General features: G+C 35.5%; 1 protein-coding gene and 1 long non-coding RNA gene across 3 annotated transcripts in view; one reads left to right on the top strand and one right to left on the bottom strand.

The window, feature by feature from the left end:
* The window catches only part of MEOX2 (mesenchyme homeobox 2), a 64,917-nt gene extending 55,997 nt beyond the window's left edge, over window positions 1-8,920 (bottom strand). The window contains exon 1 of the mRNA XM_082472764.1: window positions 8,161-8,920. Within this exon, the coding sequence (XP_082328890.1) occupies window positions 8,161-8,674 (514 nt within the window). The 5' untranslated portion in view covers window positions 8,675-8,920. The remainder of the gene's footprint in view (window positions 1-8,160) is intronic.
* A 345-nt stretch (window positions 8,921-9,265) lies between these two features.
* LOC309665938 lies at window positions 9,266-21,835 on the top strand. Of its 2 annotated transcripts, none has more exons than XR_014266791.1 (2): window positions 9,266-10,154; window positions 17,083-21,835. It is a non-coding gene; the product is annotated as an uncharacterized lncRNA (long non-coding RNA). The 2 variants fall into 2 exon arrangements; XR_014266792.1 differs by lacking the exon at window positions 9,266-10,154 and adding an exon at window positions 10,184-10,771.
* The last annotated feature ends 342 nt before the right edge of the window (window positions 21,836-22,177 follow it).

Genomic DNA, 22,177 nt, shown 5'->3' with positions numbered 1-22,177 from the left:
ATGGGGTGCTCTACTTCTAGGAACAAAGAATAATTCTGGAAGAAAAGGCCTCCACAAGTCCCTGAATTTTGAAGGTAAATGTTCAAAAGATAGTAATCCTGGAAATGTGTGTGGCAGCAGGCCCCTAAATTTGGGTGCCTAACCTCTGGTTTTCCTGTCATTTCAGTCTTTCTTAGTAGTTTACATGTAGATAGTCTCTGGTTGAATGCATCCAGACCCATTTATACTACAAATAAGGAAAAAAAACCAAAGTAAATGTAGCCTGTAGTTGGGGAGATTTTCATTGTTAAAGACATTAAAAATACTGAAAACTCATTTTACTTTTGAAAATATTAAATAAGAGAGATATCACTTAAAAGTCAATGTATCCAGTTGGGAGTAAAGCTCTCTTTGGATGGTTCTTAAAATGTGAAAGCCATTTGCTAAATTACTGGCATCCTACAAAATCAAAGCTACTATTTATCAATTTAGTTCCCAGTAAGTTTTTGACGGCACAATTCTATTTTCCTGAGCTGTGTATTTTAACTAACAAAATAAAATCAATCTTTTGTGAAATTTACTTGGTATTCATTGTTTATTTGATAAGAGTCATTGGCCATTTTATACATTTTTTTAAACGAATAAGAATACATCTCAGTTTAGTTTGCTAGTTTTTCAGGAGGCTAAGAATACTCATTCAAAAGTTTCCTGTGCAGTCCAGAAAGTTGTAAGAAGCCGCCTATACAGACACCGAATATATTTCACCACTACACTTGCAAATAACTATCATTTGCAAAAATAAGTTTTTATTTGGGTGTTATTTCTGGCAAAGCTTTAAGGCTATATTTTCAAAGAGCAAAACTCTAGGCCTTTAAAATTCTACTGGCATCCACCAACCCAAGCTGGACTCTCCTCTAGGTTTCCACAGAGCCTGAGAGAGAGATGACTTCATCTTAATCATTTTCTTGCCCACAGTCATGTAAGATAACTGGGATTTTTTTTTTTTCTTGCAGCATTATAAAATCTCTTGAAATGTGTGGAGAGAAAAACAAAAGAAAACAGAAACTGCAAGGAGTTGGCAGATTTGATTTTATGACTAGCACTGATTATCAACTTCAGCCTGCTGGACTCTCCACACAGCCGTATATGCTTCAAACTTAATATTTTATTTTGTAACTAGAACATTTAACATCGTATTATCATCTCTAATGTGGATACTTTAGTTCAGATGATCTGTTACGAAGAAATTAAATTTGAAATTCTATCTGTTAGTGTATATATACATTTATATAAATAATTATTTTTTAATGTTTATTGTATTTTATTGTTTTAACACCTTTACTGGAGTATAATTTCTTTACAATGTTGTGTTAGTTTCTGCTGCATAACAAAGTGAATCAGCTATATGTATACAGTGTGCTTTAAGTGTAGCTGCATGTCCTAGTTAATTCAGCACCTTCACTGTTTTTTTATACCATTAACCTTTCTATTAAAATACAGTAGGGACTAAAAACTATAAAAAATAAACACCTTATATTCACAATTTAAACCAATACAGTCTACCTAGCTTCAAGAAACATACCTATAACATCTTAGAAAGAAGGCTTATGAAAACAAACACTAGGATATTTAAATATTGGCTTGGCCAAAAAGTTCATTCGGGTTTTTCTGTAACATCTTACCCGAACGAACTTTTTGCCCAACCCAATACATTTGAAACATTCTAATCGAATTGATTCTATGAAATTTTGAAGAGCAATGATTTCTGAATTTAAATCTTTAAACAAAACCCTAACATTTTCACTACTACGAGTTACTACTACCTACTAAACTTATATTTGCAATAAAACTAAAAACTCCAAGGATATAAGAATTAAGTCACCAAAATACACAAATATTTTAGAAGTATTAAACTTTTAAGGAAATGCTAACTTTGAAAAGTAACATACGTATAATATCAGATAAACTGAAGATTAAATTTATTAATTTTTAAATCTACATAGTGTAGAGAGCAAAGTAATTATTTTTGAAAGAATTTTCCCCATACAAACCCCTTCCAAAAATGTGTACTTATTAATACAGATTTCACCTGATTTTTCTTATTCATATGCACATGGAAGAGATCAAAAAGCATATCATAAAATAATTTCAGAGCCCTATGAAAATCAATATTCCAAATTTGTACCAAAAATTACCCAAAGTACCAAATTTGGTACCAAAAAAAGTACCAAATTTGCAGGCAGTAACACGTTAAATTCAGAAATATTATATTGCTGTGGAAAATGTGACATTATAAATAAAGGTTTCATGGATAAGGGGACTTTAATTGTATATTTAAAATTCCAAATATAAAGGAATATTAATAATTGACCCAATCAATTCCAAACGAAGGTATATTTTTACCAAGTAATTCTCAGTTAATTTAGTAAGAAGTATTTCAAAAGGTTTTAAAAAGAAATATTTACTCTGAAGTATGAAAAAACATCTGAAATTTATACAAATGGATTAATAGATATATTATTTATTACTTTGTATCAGAAAATACTATCTAACACAATTCCTTAAAGGGAAAATAAATTCCTTACATTTTTGTAATGTAAGTAGAAAATCATTAGAGGAAAGGGGATCCAATTTAAGTTACTTCTGCCTCTACACAGGTAATGCAAATTGAAGCCTGGGATCTAAAATGACCTTTACTATTTTAAGTTTTACTTCACGAGAGTAATAAAATATTCTACAAGGTTTCCTCCAGTTGAATTTTGAACCTCACCGATGACTATGATTTAGAAGTAGTGTGGAGAATGCGAGAGTGTTGTAACTCATTTTTCTTTATTGTGTTACTCCATCTCTATTTGGGGGTTTCAGTTTGATACAGCTATTCCAATAAATAATCATAAAAGTATCATAACAAAAATAGGAAAAATGTTAGTGTTTGATTTTCTTTATAAACTTTACAAAAAGCTTATTATTGATAACTAAACCATATTAATGACTAAAACACATGAGAGAAATAAGTTGTGACAATAAAATGTGTTTTGCTGTTTAAATATGAAAAATAGTAAACACATCATATCTAATACAATTTCTAGTTTGTGGACTTTGGTTTTGGTTTGTGTTTTATCTTTTTTTTTTTTTTTTTTTTTAATGAAACCATTGAAATCAGTCACCAATACAATAATCCAGGAAATGTAATTTAGCTGGCCACTCAATAATTAATCCTTCTTATTTTATGATTACAATCAAGTGGGAAAGAATTCTACTCCTGATAGTCTTACTTCACTTGCTAATATATTTTCCTCACAAAATTTTTTATTATTATAAAAAACAACATGGCAAAAATACAAAAAAAAGAGAGATAAATCATCCACAACTATTAAGTCAACAAATACTAGTTAAGGAATTCCTGTGTGTATTTTATTTGCTAATATCTTTTCACCCTTATCATTTATCACTCGTAAATGTTTGTAATAATTATAGCAATTCTTGGGAAAAAAACCTCACTCTTAAATTTTAAAAATAAATTACTGAAGTGAACACAGTCTAAAACTAAAATATATTATAACACAGCCTAAAACTAAAATATATTATTGTATTATGTTGTTTATTTTCATTTGAAATGAAAATCTAAAAAGCCGTCACATTTTTTTGTGTGTTTCTGGCTGCCATTTTTAATACAGTAAATTAATGAAATTTCCCAGCATATATATATTTTAATATAGTAAATGAATAAAACTGGCACCATTACTAGGCTAAATACATGCAATAGGTTTATATGTGGGGATATTTTTTTTACATAATTCAGCTATTAATTCACACATAGGTTATTTCTTAAAAAAAAAAAGTTAATTCTTCTACTAAATATAGAATTAGTCTCTCAAGTTTCTCTGATTCTAAGGGGATGGATTGTCCCTACTGTGATTTTGTTTTTGTTTAAAATTAATTTCTTAAGACTGTTTAGGTCTTATAATAAAAATTATGTTATTATAAATTCCAACGCTGTGATGAAGGGTCTATGTTTTCAAACACAGACAAACAAGGTAATGTTTAAAATATGTTTTTCAGTTTATTAGTGGCGATCAGCTTACTGTGTGCCAACATAATGGTTTCCATTGATAATTACTGTAAACAAAGATCAAAATTTTAAATACTTGGTAAAGGCTTTTTAACCCAAATGAAAGTTTTAGCAGTGTCATGTATTACATTTGATGCTTTTCCTTTTCAAATCAACTATAAATAAAGATATTTACGGAGAAATGGGAACTATTTCAGTATTTATTTGCATTCTTCCTTCCATCCATTGCTGACTTTCCACAATAAAGTGCCTTGATTCTAAACGAGTTGCTGCTCTTGACTTTTGAGTGTAATCATTTGAGAACACTCATGTAGGTCAATGGTACTTAGCAGTTTTTTTATCTCAAGTCATCGTTTAAAAATGTTCACACCTAAAATTAATCTACCACTCCAAGAAAAAGACTGAAAATGGTACTTTTTAAATTCCATAGATTGGAGGCCCTTAATTTCTTCAATACTGTCCTATAATCATCCATATCCAAAGACTGTATTTTAAATTCTAAAGCAAATGCTAAAAAGTCATCATCCAGTAACACAGAGATGAATAATAAAGTAACTTTTTTTCTTTCAGAAAACATGACGATAGAAATATCAAGAAAAAAGTGTAATATAATTCTAGAGTTAGGGTAGGTACGACATTACTCTGTATTTAATTTCTAGCATATTAACATAATACTTGTGTATCATTCTGCAGAGCCAGGCATACAGACAGACATAATTTGACAACAGGTATTTTATGATCTTGTAGCTATAATAAAATATTTACAATTTTACAAGAATCTAATATGATTCAAAACCTTGTAAAATCACTACCCCCGAATCACTCCCTTCCTTTTTGATATAATTTTGATTTTTTATAAAATTAATTAATTTGAATATAAAATACTTACATATTTATACTGTATATTATCTGCATAAAAACTAAAGTTAGATTGATTAATCTATTTTGGTGATATTAACTGAAAGTAGGCAGTATTATACTTACTACCACATTGCTTGGTGAACAATCAAAAGTAACTGAAGCTAAGTAATTCACACTATTTATAGACATTTTTTCAGAATCACCTGTTTTGTATAGATTGTTTTAAGTACAGTTGTAAAGTTTTGATTTTTAAGAGTTCCTTTGAAGGCATGGCAGATGTTGGTTTTGCTAATAATGCTGGAAAGCACAGCAGGTTCAAAGTTGCAAATATGCTTAACACATATAAAAAAATAGTGTGATTTTCTATTAAACTTCGTTGTTTTCAATTAGTAAACTATAGTGGAAGCCTAAAGTCCATAAATATTTGCTTCTAGACCCTTAAACTTCTTGAGTTTGTATATGCGTGTGTTCATGTGTGTTTGGGAAGGGGAACACATGTAAATGCACACTGGAAAATGTTACATATTATAGTTTTAGCATCATTACCATGGATAAATATTGGGGTTGTTTTCCAGTATTTTCCAGGGCTTAAAATTTCATTAGAATTTCACACAGTCATACACACATACACATATTCATACAATCTGGGTATGAGATGCAAGGATACAGAATTTGGTTCCGACTTTGCCCTGGGTTTATGTATTACATTTATGCTCACCTAGAAATACACAGAAATTATAAACTGCCTAACAAAATATAAATGGTCTCTATAATGCATGACATGAGTTTTGTCTAATACAATTTTAAAATTTCAAGAGTGCAGAAATTACTTTAATATAATTTTTTGGAAATACTGAAACATTAAAACTGTGCTATAAGTAATGAGAGATATATATGTTAACAATATATCAAAATTACACTGACTTCGTACTTTGCTTTAGTTTCTGCTAGTTCAAGATGCCCTTATAATAATATGAAATGAAATAACTGTGAACATAAATTATAGAAGAGCAAATACAATATCATTCCAGGAAAAAGCTACCTTGGATTTAAATCTAGCGAAAGACCTAACAAATATTAATTAGCTAAAATATTGAATTTGGCTAATTAAATTTTATTTTCAAAGAGTATACAGATATTTAACCAGAAACTATTGTTATATTTCTTTTTAGATAGCCAAGAGTTCTTTCAAAATATCCCATCAAAGAAAATGTTCATTCTAACTCCCCAGTGATTCTACCCTTGGTGATGACTAATTGTATTTCCCGCTCAAGATGTAATCTACTAATACTTTATGTAGCTGATGAAAACTTCTGTTTGTTTTTCCAGGACTTTAATTACCAGCTTCAACATGAAAAAATAAACTTATTTTGCTATATGGTTATTTCCCAGCAAAGGAGGGTAGCACTGTTAATATAACCAATATTCTTAAGAAAGTTGTTATTAAAATAATTGAAGGGAACCAGTTCTTAGATCCCACTTTCCTTATTTCTCCTCAACCAAAATAACATATGCCTATTCAATTTGCCCTATGAAACTTAGGTGCATTGGTTCAGTTGAGGAAGCATATGAAACAATCTATCACATAGGTTTCTCACTGCAGAAAGTAAAATGAACATAAGAGCTTCTGGTAATTGCTAAAGTGCCGCTGACCAAACTGACCTCGGATCCTCTTATCCCAGAAAAGTTATATTGATATCAAATGCTAACTCTATAAAATGATCTCATTCTAAAATTGACTTTTTTTTTTTCTAATGAGGATGGAAACCTTGCTATGATTAACCTTTTAACTCTGTCTGAAGAGTGTTTCACTTATGGTTAGTAAAAACCATTAAAATGAGTGATACTGCTGGTAACTTTCTTGGATATAAACTAATTTGTGATGGGGCATTAGAAGTTCACCCGACCTTGGAATGTAAAAGTCAGATTTTAAGTTTGTGATAGAAGAATCCATCCCATACTAACGCTTAAGAATAACTGATACCATTGCTGTAAAAGAACATGAAATATGCGGCTCATTCATTGTCATTCATGTGGGACCTTACCTAAAGCATTATAAAGGATAGACATTTTTCAATCTTTCAAACCAATATCTGGAATTATCTTCCAGGACTGTTAAACCAATTCCACACAGAAAGAAAATATGTAAATATTATATTAAACAAACGACAGCTTACGAAAAGACGGAACGCAGGCTGCACTATAGCTACAGAAGAAAACTCACAACCTCCTTAATTATAAAGCATCTTTTAACAATTTCATAAGGATACAGATAGGTCAGGGCTTTGATGAGTTGCCTGCAAAACTTCAGTTTCTCTGGACTGCTAAAATTTAGTTGGGAGCCTGTGCCTTCAGGCATCCGCATTCAGTAAGGTTCCCCTTTTGCGTGGCGGCTCAAGTTATCCCCAAGTAGGTCTGCGCCTCCTGCGCACACCCAACAGTACCAGCACTACCCGGGTTGCTGTTTGTTTCCCAGTACTTGTTTCCGATAATACTCACCTGGAGGAGAATTTTACTTTCCACTTTAAAAAATTAGATTTTCTTTTTGGTTAGCATCACATAAATACAATTACTATTAAGAATCGTCTTTCTTCAAGGGTCTGAGCATGTATTTAGTTACAATTCTCTGACACATTCCTTAAAATCCTCTGAATTCCTAGACTGTCTTCTTCCCCAAGAAAGGGAAATTTTTACCATTTGGAATAGGGTGCTATTTAAAGAACTCTGAAATCAGAATTTAAAAAAAAAAAAAAACGAAAACTTTTTTCTCATATGCTCTGCCAAGTTCCATTGCAAGTTCCAACTATTGAGCAATAATTTGGAAATCCAGTTAACGATGGGAAAAATCTAGCCACTCAGAGTCGGGAACTTGCAATGGAAAAGTCAAGGAACGGCACCCGCACGCACGGCCAGCGGACGCTGCATCCCAGGGTGCATTCCTCTCCCCATCGCTCAGATGGAAGGTCACGCTTCGCAATCGATTTCACATACTTGTCACTTGTCCTTTATTCTCAACGCTCTGGTAAACTAGTTTGAATCTTGGAGAGCTTAACGCAGTTGGCTGAGTGTTGCGCTCGGAGAAACACGTGCCCCCAAAATAAAAGGACCAAAGCAGCCTCGCCGAATTTGGCGGCGAGGAGCCAGGGAGGAAAGACCTGTACCATAACGCCCGCCGCCTCGCTCTAGGCGAGAATCTTCCCAGTCATCTCTCCGCCCCCTTTCGCCGAGGGTGCCCGGCGCGCCCTTACCTGAGCTATCGCTTTTCCTCTTGCCGCCACTTCTCTTCTCCGCCTCCGCGGGTGACAGCGCCTGGCGGCCGTAGTCCCCTGGAGGGCACGCGGCCCCGGTCGGGGTGCTGGAGCCCAAGCTGGAAGAGTTGGAACACAGGACCGGCGGGCTGCTTCCCAGCTCCGGGGGCCCTCCCGAGTCCGGCTGGAGGCAGAGGCTGTGCCGAGCCGCGCTCGGCGGGGAGGACATCTGCGGGAGGTGCCAGTTGGTTTGCAGAGCCTGGTGCTGCTGCTGCTGGTGGTGGTGGTGGTGATGGTGGTGGTGGTGGTGGTGCCCCCTGTGATGCTGGCTGGCAAACATGCCCTCCTCGTTGGGGTATCCCGCGATTATGCAAGACGAGGAAGAAGTGGAGAGCTCGGGATAGGACATATGGTCAGATCTTCCATGGAGGGCGAGAGAGGATTGGGAGAACGGGTGCAAGCCTTGCGCGGTGGCGTGAGGGCTGCGCAGGCAGCCAAAGAGCGGGTGTTCCATAGCATGCAAGTCTCGGGTTCCAGGCAGAAGACTTCACGACGGTTCCAAACGCCACCACCCTCTGTTACTTTTCCCTGGAAACCGTGTGACTTTTCCCCCTCCCAAAGCAATAGCCGCCCGCGTTTCAGCAGAGCTCGGATAATCCCGGTCCTGAGCCCTAGCGGCCAGTCTCCTTTACATATAAACACTCGGACCTGGAGGAGCTTCCCTCCGCGCTACTCAGATGTTAAGAGTAGGAGAGGTTGAAGCCAAAAGAAGGTGGTCCCAGAGAACTGCTTTCAAGGGGAAACGGCTCTGAGAGGTTATAAATAGAGTGTAACGTGAGCTGGGGGCTGGCTTAGGAGCCCAGTGCTGACCACATGCGAACTCCCTCCAAAACTCCGGCTCAGTCCGCGCCATGCGCTCGTAGTTCCACTTCCTATCGCCGGCTGGACGCACGCAGCGCGCCCACGCCCGCCCGCCCCTGCCAGCAGCCGGGACTGCAAGCGGCGCGCCTGGCGCCTAAACCCGAGCCCCGGCGGTCAGCGGCTCCCCTTCCCACTCCGTCGGCCAGGCCGCGCCGCAGCGCCCGCCAGCCCCAACCCCGCACCCAGTGTCCGATCTGCTCACTGCGCTCATGAAAGGTGTCTTGTCAGTGCCCTTTGGGCACTGTCACCTGCAGGAAAGCTTGGGCTGCGCCTAACTGTGGAGGAGCACGAAAGGAGCAGTAGGATTAAGGAAAGAGACCAGAGCTAGTTTGGCGCGCGCTCAGATAAGTTTCTCAAACTTCACATCAACTCGTGCCCTGGGCGCAGTGGCACTCCTAGCTTTTTACAGCCGGTGTCTGTGGGTGGGTTGTTAATGGGCTGGGACGTCAGATCCGAGGATGCATGGAAGTGACCCGCGAGCAAAGAAAGGGCCATTTTCGGTGCTGCAAGGAACGAGACCTGGTGGGGTGGTAGAAAGCACGGGGCGGTGACAGTTGCAGATGTCCTGCCTCTGGCATCCTCACCTGCGGTGCCAGGTGGGGTCTTTTCCTCTGCTTTCCGCAAATGTTCTCCCTCCCGATTTCCTAGTCCCACTCCATTTCCTAGCCACTTGTCCACCAAGAAGAACTTTTCCTGGATCAGGAGTATTCCGAAGCGATTACGTCCCAGTCACAAGTGAAGTGTATATTGCACGCACATTTCCAGTCTTTTCCCTCAGGAGCCAGCCCATGTCCCCTTGTTTTCCTCCAGAAACCCATCTCTCTTCCGCTCCAAGATAAATCAGCTAATCGCACCCCTCCCCCCCCCACCCCCGCCATGGTTCCATTTACTGAAAAAATATTACACTTCGGTATCCCTTAAAGTTCGGGTCTCCCTGGTTACAATCTTGCATCATAGAAAATGAATTAGAAAACTTGCCACCAGTAAATTAATGCGAGCGGCGGCTGGGCTTTGATACCGTCACATGCTTGAGGGACGACACCGTCTGCTGGGGGCCAAGTCGTTTACACAAGGTAAGCACACCGCCCGCTCATAATGAGCTGCAGGAACAGTCGCGTCCTTCCTGGGACGTGTCGCATCAGGAGAATATCGGCGCTCACCTATCCCGCCCGGGACCCCAAATGTGCCACCAGCAGCGTCGCCCTGTTATTTTCATTGTCTCAGGTGTCCAGAGGACGGGGACCAGGTCTTTGAAGTTGTTAATGGGATTAATGGGTACAGCAAACTGGGTCAGACATCTGGTTTGAATTAGGAAAAAGTATTGATTAATCTTTGAGAAATGTCACCAAGGCAGAACCTTTTCCCTAGCCCCGTCCCTCAGGCTTCAGCCTGACCAGCTCCCTTTTCTTTTAAGTTGTCCTGTAGAATAGTGGCTTTGCAATAAACCTTTACATCCGTGTGAAAGTTCGAATTGTTTTCCAGTGCTCAGAGGTGGGATAGGGTGGGGGTGATCAGGAATGCTGAGATTTGTAAGCGCTGCTTTCTTTAACGGAAATTGAGCCCTATTTTGAGGGAAATTAGTTTTGCAGACTTCGTTAAAAAAAAAAAAAAAAAAGCTAAAACTTTTGTTCACCAGCTGCTCAACTTTTCAGTCTGGGTCTGAGCTGGAACCTGCTGCAAGCGTTTGACGGTAAGGCTTTCTTTGCCGATATGTTTTGGGAATCCAATATTGTTTTAGATTTCGAAAGGGGGTGTTCTTCACGCTGCACGCTTGTAAGGGTTTTAAGCGCTCGCAGGATGGCGTCCAGGGCTTAGATCTTAAGAATGTTTCTTCCTGCCACTCCCCACGCCCTTGGCTCTTTAAGGATAAAAAGGAGGGGATATATTCTTCTAATATCGTCGGAATATTTTTTGAATTTTCATTGTGTTTATGGTTTCAATATGTGCTCTGATATTAAAAGTTAAAGTACAAAGAGGAGCACTAAACTTCCCAAACTCGGGTAGCTTCCTCTATGGATCCTGGGTGAAAGCATTAAAGGCTTTATCCAAGGAAAAATTTAGGCAACCACCTCCATAAAGTCACCAGAAATATTTATATAATACTGTCTACTAAAAGTATTGTGGAAAATGTCAGACAAGACTAATTAAAGATACACTTGATTTGCACACATCCATAAAGGTCCTTTTGGTTTGCATTACAGTGGTTTAGAGGGAGAGACACAATTGAGAAATGAATGGATTTGAATTTAACCAGTGTGTTGCAGGTAACCAGCAACTAGCAAACACATAGAAGTTTTCCTCTCCAGGAGCTGCCACTTCTCCTTGAACCTGCCTTGTGACTGTGCTGGCTTTTTTTTCTCACTGTGTCAGATGTTAACAACGTGTCCAGAAATTTCTCTACAACCTGTCTCAGTCAGTCAGCTGAGTGTGGGGCTAAAAGTCTGGTAAAGAAAAATTAGAAAAGATTAGAAAAGAAAGGAGTCTCTTTGAAAGGCACACAGTTAAAAGAAAGCTAACAGAAAAGGTCTTTTTAAATGTAGACCCAAAACATATATCAGTAAACTTGACGTCTAATAGAAAGTATAATATAAGGAAAATGTTACTTGGAAGAGAAAAAGTGTGATTCAAAGGAAAAAAATGTAAGAAAAGGAGGTCTTGATGCATTCCAGAATTAAATATGACTGGCTTGTTTGCTCTGAATTTCTAAATATATATTAATTATTCCATAAAGTTTTTTTTCAAAAGTTTCATTTCTTAGAATATTTGGAAAAACATAAAATATTAACTTTTATTTTCTAGGCCATAGAGAATTTTTTTAAAATGCAATAATAACAGGAAAAATCCCTAGTATTTTCTATAATAGCTACATCAATGTCTACATCTATAAAACCCGATGTTGAAAGATGCCTTTGTACCTCAAATGGCTAATTTCATGGAGAATGGTAAAAATTACCAAATTTATTAGAGAATTTCTATAGCATTCATTTTAAACTATATATAGCACAGTATTTATCCTATATTTACAATATACTTGAATTTCTCTGAAAAATGTTTCATTAATATTTTATGCAACATTTTGGTATGAAGCAGCACATTATAACAAGAGGCTGAATATATGAAAAATGTAAGCTGCTCATCTTTTGTAGAAAACATGATCAAAATTATTTTAAACATGTGCTAAGCTCTTTAAACTTGATAAATGTGTATATCTATGATTCCTTCTGCTTAATGAAATGATATTCAATAGTAAAGGCAGAGGTATTTTTTAATTAAGAATATTTTCAGAGGAAAAGGACTTAAATTAAGCAATCTGAAAAATTTATGTTTAAATTCTAAGACTCATGACGATTCTTTTAAGAGTTACCATTCTTCTGTAAGTTTGTGACGTGAGATATGATGGGAATAAAAATATTTTAAATTAGAAATGATCTTTAGCTACAGATATTATACAACTTTATTTTGAATTTTACCTGCTAGATAAAATTGCCTTGGTAACATATAGTCATGATATACGAATTTAAGTATGGAAGATTATGTTGAAACCAGAATTTGTCTCTGAAAGTTTTGTTGAGAGTATAAATATTATTTCTGCTACATTTCTCCAAGAAATAAAGAGTCGGTTCTTTTGAAATAAGGAATTTTGAAAATATATTAAAAGATGCTAAATACTCAATGGTAATTTATGTGATTTATGATGCACTCCATTTTACAAAACTTAAGAATTGCCTTTCTCCAGGAATTATGAACTATAAAATTTAAGGAAAACTTTGGCTATGGCATGTTATTTAGTGATTCTATATATTTTACTGATTTTTAAAATAAATTACTATTTTTACATAACAATAATTGGTGCTTTCACAATAAAATCTGTTATCCTTCTACATATACTAGAAGATATGAATACCTATTCATTACTCTGAAAAGTATAAAATAATATTCAGCATATTTTGTTTTTCTAATTTCTATCTCTTCCTACATTTAGATTTATGACTTCTTTTAGAAATTGGTGGTTTTCTTCAAGTACCATATAGTAAATAATGTGCTGAAAACTAGCATGAAATATAGATTATGACTGATAATATTAAATTTATGATTTAATTAAAAATTCAAAATATATGAAATCTTCCCTAATTCCAGTTGCTTTCCACATACATTTCATGAAGTTCTAATTATATATATTTTTTGTGGGGGTGTTCAAATTAGGAAGACAATGACTACCTCTCAAATTTCAAAACTTCTAACTGAACTTCCTTTTGTCCACTTGTCTTAAATCCAGAATTATTCAACAAAGTTACTCTAAAACGATGCATATGAGGAATAATTACATTCAATTCCTACATTTTCATTTGCACTCAACTTGTATGTTATTTTTATTGATAAAGTACGCATCTTAAATTTTTATAGTTGAAAATTGCCTCCTTTACATATCTAACTATAAGATGTAGAGGCACACTAATGCAAGACAGTTCCATAATGAAATGCTATATATTACATTATATATTCTATACCATCAAACACATAAGCATTAAATTTCTATCCATATTTTATGGGAAATAAACCATTTCTCCCATGTCATAAAAAGCAATGTTATACTTTTAAGCGGATTGAATTTAGAACAAGTTCATAAATTTTGGGGAAGAAAAATTCAATCAAAACTAAAGAGGGGTATATTAGGTAAAACCTTAGTCTTCTGTTTTAAGTTTTCCAACTTGAAGAGTTTAACATGACTAATGTAATTTTGACACTATGGTAGGCTTTTCTTATATGTTTTTATTTTTCATGCTTCATCAATTTGTAGCATGTTTTATTCTTAAAGTATCTCTTTCATTGTGAGCCTGGGTTTATGATTTGTATCGCTAAAAACCTCTGTGTTTTAGTTGTGTTGGTATAGCTTCCCCAAAATATTTAACTGCACACTCCAATTTATATAATTCAGACTCGGCAAAGAAAGACCAGCTGCCTTTGATATCAACATTTTTGTTTACAGGAATAAAGGAAAAATTTTTTGCTTACCAAATAAAATGGAAAGTGAAGGCCAAATACAAGATGTCTTATAACAAAATATTTTTAAGAGTTTAATATTAGTACTTTGATTCAGCTCAGATTTGTAAAAGATTTTGAGAAACGATCTGGAGTAATTTTATACAAGGTAACAGACATGTGAAAATGGATCAAAACAAGAATGAAAATGACTAAATGACAAATATCTGCTTATGCCTCAGTTGACCTAAGAAATGAGAAGGATGATCGAAGGACAGATTAGGTCAAGGGAAAACCAGAAGAAAGTATTTAACAGGGGGAAAGGCAGAGAAATAAGATAAGCTTAAATATGCAGAAAATAATTCTATATTTGTAATTCATAAGCCATGTACACTTATAATAATGGTAAAAGGATCCCAGGAACATGTTTTAGTTTAACTGGAATTTTAAAAATAAGTAATCAGAAAGGTTTATGTTTAAACATATATATGGCATTTATATTTTTGACAAAAGTAATAAAAACAAAATACAGTTTGAGAAACAGTTTCAAGTAATCACATGTGCATAATATGAAATGTAGGTACAGATGTGGTCAATGCCTAGAAATGTGCAAGCTACTGAATGTTTGAGGTTCTGAATAATTGTTGCCTTCTCGGCTTACAAATCTGTAACCTGATACTCAATGTAGTCAACTGTTTTTCTAAATTTTATTTATTTTTAAAGGATGATTTTTGCTAAGTTGGGGTACTAGTATTTGGGAAGGGAATAGCTGGTTTTCAACAGCTTTCAGTGACTGAGGGGGATAAAGAAAAGTATTGGGCTAACTGCATCCTGGAGCACTTCAAAGTACAAGGGAATCCCGGTAGAATAAATCACTAACCAGAACTCAGAAGGAATATCAACTGTGAGCCCAAGGGCTCAGGATAAGGCAATTCCTCCTACCATCAGCTAACAGTTTTTGTTTTTACTCACAAGGAGACCTGTGATCAAAGTAAAGCTTTCTCCATACTACATGAGTGTATGAGTACCAGTTGAAACCTCTTCAACACAGAGTGGCTATAAAAGATACCCCCTGCTTGGCAAATTCATTCTGCATGAAACTTGCCTTATTACCTCAGAATTGCAGTTATCACTTTTGTCAAATTTCGTATTTCTAAAGACTAATTCTTGAGGGCATAAGTAACTAATGGACAGGAAAACAGTCATGATTGAAAAAGTCCAAACAATCTTGGAATACTTTACGATAAAATACAGTAAATCTTACTACTGATCTTGAAAGCAGGCTGCATGAGTAGTGGGAAACCTGACAGTTCTTTTCTTTAATCTAGAGCACCTGTAGCAATCTGCAGCAGCATTTCTGCACATACCTTATTTAAGATGACTACATGTGCTGGTTTCAGTAGGTGTCTGTGAAGACATACTCAAAGTCAATTTAAATAAATTTTACCCATTATCGAATACAGTAACACCTCCACTTACTGCAAATGGCTTTAAGAATATTTATAGCAAATACAGAGAAATAAAAATGGCTCAATTATGACTTTCTGGGATAACTGTTACTTTTTTTTTTCATAACAAGTTACCATCTGTGGGCCAGTAGTCCCTGTCAATTGCTTATGAGATGCTTGGATTCCTCCAAGTTTTGTTCTTAGTCACCTCTTGTATCCTGCATTATGCAGTTAATGATGTGACTTGATCAGAGTAAAAAGCTGAGTTGCTTTGGATTATTAAGATCAGATTTTCCAAAGTACATGGCCTACCACCATCTGACAGACCCTGCCAAGGCAGATGGCTCAGGCCCAGGTGGCATCACTTGGAATTGTTCTTCCGGGTCCAAAGATAAGCACATAACTATGAAACCCCACAAAAATCTTCACTGTTGCATATGTGGTGACAAAGCTAAATGGGTATCTTTTAAAAAGATATAAAGAAGCACATAGAAGCTTCTACGTGCTGTAAATCTGAGGTTGTTGAATTAGCTGTTGGTGTTCCTCTTTCTGTAATAATACTAAAGACTTGCCAATCCATGTGTAGTTCTGTTATGCAGATGTTATTTTTCTTAAATAGTTAGCAGGTGTTAAATCATTATCATGTAGCATTTGTGAACAAATATAACCTAGTCATGGCTAAAACAAACCCCAAAAATGGGTTAGGTTCCTTGCACTGTAGTAGCAATTCCAGTGATCCAAAATTGCTAAATCTCAACTTCAGCTTAACAAGTCGCATGTCATTCTCTCTCTGAACTGCATCATTGCCAATCCAGTTTCTCCAGTCAGAAGTAGGAACTCACCCTCGACAAGCCCCTCCATTCTCACCATCCTGTATGCAATCAGTCATTAGGTAGAGTAGTTCTGACTATACCACTTTAATGTTCATTAACTTCATCCTTCTCTCCATCAGCAATGCCATTACCTTATTGGGGGGCCTCACTGTTCTTAGCTGGATGACACGGGACTCTCCATTGCAATCTGCTTGCCTAGAGCATCACCGCATCTCCAGAAGCAGGAGGGAGAATGGTTTTGAATCTTAGCTCTATCATTTTCTGACTCTGTGAGTGCATTCATTTGTTAACTCAAAAGAATATTACAATGAATAAATTCAACAATGTTGTGAGTGTGCCTAATACAATGCCTAACATAAACTTAATAAACGTGGAATACACTTAAGTTAAATCTAGAGCTGTGCTGCTAAATACAGCCTCATGTGGTTATTGAGCATTTGAAATGTGACCAGTCTAAATTAAAATATGCTTTAAGATTAAAATGCACATCAGATTTCAAAGACTTCAAGTGAAATTAATAACCTTTTATACTGATTACATGTTAAAATGATATTTGATGGATATACTGGCCTAGATAAAGTACATTATTAAAAATCAATTTTCTTTCTTTTTCCTTTTTTAATAGCTACTAGAATATTTAAAATTACAAATGTGGCTTATATAATATTTCTCTTGGACAGTGCTGATCTAGAGGATGTAATCTAACTTTTTCTCTGTTTTATTCTCTCCCTCACAAATAGGTACCAAATTACATATAGATCTGTCAGAATGATGTAAGACCTGAAATCTCTCTGTAAGTTGATCCTCTTGACCCCATGATTAGGAGCTTCACAATGTGGTACCACACCTGGAAATCTCCAGAACAAGACCTCAAGGAAACACAGGAAATTCCTGGAGTGGCAAAACATCCTATTTGAAGACATTCAATTACTTCTCTGTGCATCAGGAGCATCACTGTTAATTAACTATTGATATGCTTGAAAGAGTTTGTTTAGCAATAGCCCTTGCAGAAAAAAAAAGAGCCGTGTATTATTCATGATGAACTAGGCAATGCTGCCACAATGAGTTAACTTCTACGTCTTATTCCCTTGGCAAAAGTTTAGTTCTTATTCCTGCAAATTTTGATGCAAGATGGTTGGCTCTCCAGGCAGATACTGACCTTGTGAAAGAGTCATCTCAACATGTTCCTCCATAACAAAACTCCACAGCAGGGGAAGATGGAAGTGGAGGGTCACACACCTGGTCTTATATACTTTGATGCAAAGGTGATACATGTCATTTTTACTTACAGCTTGTGGGCCAGAACAAAGCCTAATATACCTGCAAGGGGTCTGGAAAATATTCTGAAGCACATGGCTGTTTGGCGAGCAGTAAATGTTTCTGCCACACCAGGCTTTGGCAGACTTCAAATTTGTTCCTAATAGGCCTAATTTACACTACTAACTGTATATCCCTTGAGTCTTCCTGGAATATTTTGTTAATGTTTTTCTAGCACAGTGTCTGGCACAAAGTATTCAATAAACATACTCAGCAGAATACTTAGATCCATAAGTTTCACTTTATCTTTGGACTTCAGAACCCATGTAGCTGCTATATCATATCAGGAAAGTATAACTGCAACTCTAACTGCAATGGAAATTAACAGATAAAATGCTCAGCCCAGCTTCAATTTTGTTTTGTTTTGTTTTTGATTTTTGTAGTTTTTGCTTTGTTTCTTTGTTCCAGAGCAGAAGTTCATACCTAATTGTCACTGGATTTAGAACAATAGTTGTGTCCACACACAATGAGAGTGGTTGAAATTCTTTGGGGAATTTGTCTTCAAGTATCTGAAGCCGTGTTGGGACACCAGTCTCTATGTGTAAATTAGGTTCATTCCCTTTCAGATGTTGTATTTTATTTTCAATCAATACTATCCATTCTGTAATGGTTCACTGCATAGACCTGAAGATGACATTTTGGGCTGTGTCTTGTATTTGTCACTTACTAGCACTTTGTGGCCAGGTTAATTAACTTTTTGTGTCTAGGTTTTCTCATTTCTAAATAAAAATGTTTATTTCTATAATTTCATGTTGATAAACTAGCAAGTCGATCTAAGTCTAGTAAGTGTATGTGTATATCAGCGATAGATATTGTTATCATCTGTCCTAAAGATCTTATTCTATCTAAAAAGAAATCCCTGTAAAAAATTTTTCAAAGTATTTACTCATATATATTTATTCATTCCACTATTTCCCCAATTAACACTCTAATATCTTAAAACATCTTGTCCTAAGACAAGATTCCATAAATGTTTGTTGAATGAGTAAATGACATACTAATGATAAATGTAACTCTATTCTCAGCATTCTGTACATAATGATCATACATTTAGGTTGCACACATTTCACTTGACTTTTTTACTTGCTTCAAAATATGATTTTAAAAAAACCTCTCAGCATATAAAACCTAGCAATTGGGGTGAGTGACAAAAACTCTTCAGTATGGCCAAAAGGACTATTAAGTTCTAAGGGAGAAGCTATCTAACATTGCTTAACTATAGTACTTTGGAATAAATTTATAGTAGCATTTGGCACATTTTATTTTAGGTTTTACTGGATCTAGGCTTTGGTTTAAAGGTAACAAACATTTTTTAATAGTAGATGTTTAGTGGGATAACAAATGGACTAATTCTACCTTCCAGTCTGTTGAAATGTGCAACCCCTTGAATTCCAAACAATTAGACATTTTAATGGTGAAACAAAATACCCCCAAACAAGTAACATTGTAGAACTTAAGATTTAACATCTATGTATATAACTTATGCTTCATTTATATATTGTGTATATGAATTATGCTAAAAGTAAGCTAATTGTTACATAGGTAATGTTCAGAACTCACTATATCATCTATGCCTGAATAATCTGAGATAGCTATATTAGATAAACATGAACCTACATTTTATTATGCCGATTAAAATTTCTATTATTTCAGAATTGAAACTCTTCCTAGTTCCAGAAAGTTCTTCTGGTGATTTACAGAACTTGATATAACAAAATAATTTAACACAAAGAAAGGAAAACCTCCTAGAGCAGTCATTTCAGAACCCTAGTTATCAGAAGGACCCTCTTTTTTCTTTTACAAAACAAATTCATTATAGAACCAAGTATGTGAAGTTAACAGAGAGAAGCAGAGCAGTTATGATGGACTCAGGTAAAGGGAATCTGGTAGCACATGCCTAGTGTTTTGCCTTCTCCTCACCTACCACAGGTTTGTGGGTAGTACCTACAAAGAAACAAAGGAGCTAGGGACACAACCTGAAAACCACTAATCTCACTAATATATACAATCCACCCAGTAAAATGGCCCCTGAAATGTCATACCTGTGTTTTCCTGGTCCACTGATTTATTTGATAGGCACACTCCTGGGGTAAATATTTGAACCACGTTATTTTCTTTTATTTCTGTCTTCAAGTGTCTAGTCATCAGTTCCTTCAGATTTTCTATTTTAAAAAAATATATAAAGTTAGATTGTCAAACTTTATGACTGTAGAAATACTTTTAGTGGAGAAAATTTTAATGTAATAACCCTATATTTATCAGAGTCAAAATTAGAGAAAAAAAATCTATATGAGGAACATCTCCACATGATCTGAACAGCGCAGTGTTACTTAACAGAATCCAAAAAGGATCTAATCAGTACAGAATTCAGTACCAATAAAACAGATTGCCAGACAGAAAAGGGGGCAAATGACACAAACTTCTAAATTATCAAAGAAAAAATACATATGATCAAGAAATATAAAAATATTGCAAGCTACTTATAATGAAAATGCAAGTTAAAGATGATAGCATTTTCCTTCTACCAAATTGACAAAGTTTAAAAAACAAGTTATCATGACAAGGATTTAGGAAAATAATAAATCTCATACACTACTGGTAAGAGTGTAGTTAAAACAGATTACCAAGACAAAATCAGCAGTAAATGTTAACTTTTGATTCAATAATTTCAGGTGAATTAATATATTCAAAGGAAATAATCAGATATATCAAAAAGTTTGTATATAATCAATTGTCTGAAGTGATATTCATTGTATTGAAAATGTACATCTAAAAATAAAATTGATTAAATGCTTTATGATAAATCATTATGATATAGTACAACTATTAAAAATCATGTTCTAAATAAGAATATAGAATTATGATATAATTCTAAGGAAAAAAGCAGGCTACAAACATTATGTAAAAGATGATCCAAAAACAACCACACCATACATCTTTGGTTTGTATATATATTTGTTATGTATATTATATATACACAAATATATGATATCAATAGATATACTCAAAATGATAGCAGTTTAATGAATGTTCTCTCTGGTTGGTGAGATTAGTAGATATTTGTATTATTTCTTCAGATGTTTCAAAGTTGTTTTCTAATTTTATAATGAAGCTATGTCACTTTTATAATCAAGAAAACATTATTATTTCTATACAATTAAAAGATGCCCTGCGAAGTAGAAAAAGTCTTTGTGGTTTGAATAAACTTTTTACATGTTAAATAGTTCCATCATGTATAGAAATAATCATCATATAATTATTGACTGACTAGCAGCTTGTGTCAAATACAGTGATTATCTTTGCTATACCTTTCCCTTAGAAACTATTGTTCCTCTTTCTAAATAACATCCATCAGTCTGAAACTGTATTATTATGCTATCTCCAATTTAGAACTACTAATCTGAATTGACTCAGATGTGAAAAGATTCAGTTGTCTGCCTGTACAGTATGGTGAAGCATATGAAGTGCACTACACCTAAGACTGAGAGTTCACGCTGACTGCATGGCAGTGTCTGGAGTATAAACTAAGGTGTTGTCTTGGACAAATACAGTCCTTAACGGTTTGAGTTACAGTAAATTTGAAACCAATTCTCCCATGTGTGAAAGTAGAGATTGAGCAAGGGATTTTTTTTTTGGCAATGGCAAGGTTTAATATTTAGTGGGGGTCAGAACAGTAGAAGGTGTTCTCATATTAATGTATGACAAGGAAAATTTCAGAGTATCACATGACGCCTTCCATTGTTTGAGAAGCATGAGTTGCTACAGTGTTAAAGCAGAAGTTCACAGAGTTCCAGCATCTTGAGATTTTCACACACACTGCAGAGCCCAAACTATTACCCTTTTCTCCCAGTCGATATCATTTTGGGAAATACGTTATTTAACTAACAATGCAAAAATAGCACATTCAAATTTCTAACACATAACCAAAGAAATTTTCTTTCCTTACTTGATAGTGAATGTATTGCACAAGAAAACACAGTTTAATATCCATGTGCAGTAAAGAAACATCCTCTCTCTCCTTTTCCCTCCCCTCTCTCTCCCTACCTCCTCCATCTCTAGTATATGACTTAGATAATGTTATTGATATCTTTAATATTAAAATACCCTTGGCATCATCAGAGTTTAAATCAGGCTAGAAATTCATTGAAATGTAAAATTAACAACGAATCTTTTTTTTTTAAATAAATTTATTTATTTATTTTTGGCTGATTTGGGTCTTTGTTGCTGTGCACAGGCTTTCTCTAGTCGCAGCGAGCAGGGGCTACTCTTCGTTGTGGTGCGCAGGCTTCTCATTGAGATGGCTTTTCTTGTTGCGGAGCACGAGCTCCAGGAGCGTGGGCTTCAGTAGTTGTGGCATGCAGGCTCAGTAGTTGTGGTGCACAGGCTTAGTTGCTCTGCAGCATATGGGATCTTCCTGGACCAGGGCTCGAACCCATGTCCCCTGCATTGGCAGGCGAATTCTTAACCACTGCGCCACCAGGGAAGTGCAACAACAAATCTTAGGGCTGGAAAAGAATT

This window comes from Balaenoptera physalus, assembly GCF_965194825.1.
Source record: "Balaenoptera physalus genome assembly, chromosome: 8".
Taxonomy (NCBI): Eukaryota; Metazoa; Chordata; class Mammalia; order Artiodactyla; family Balaenopteridae; genus Balaenoptera; species Balaenoptera physalus.
Note: the sequence above shows the minus strand (reverse complement) of the source record. Positions and strands in the feature narration are given on the sequence as shown.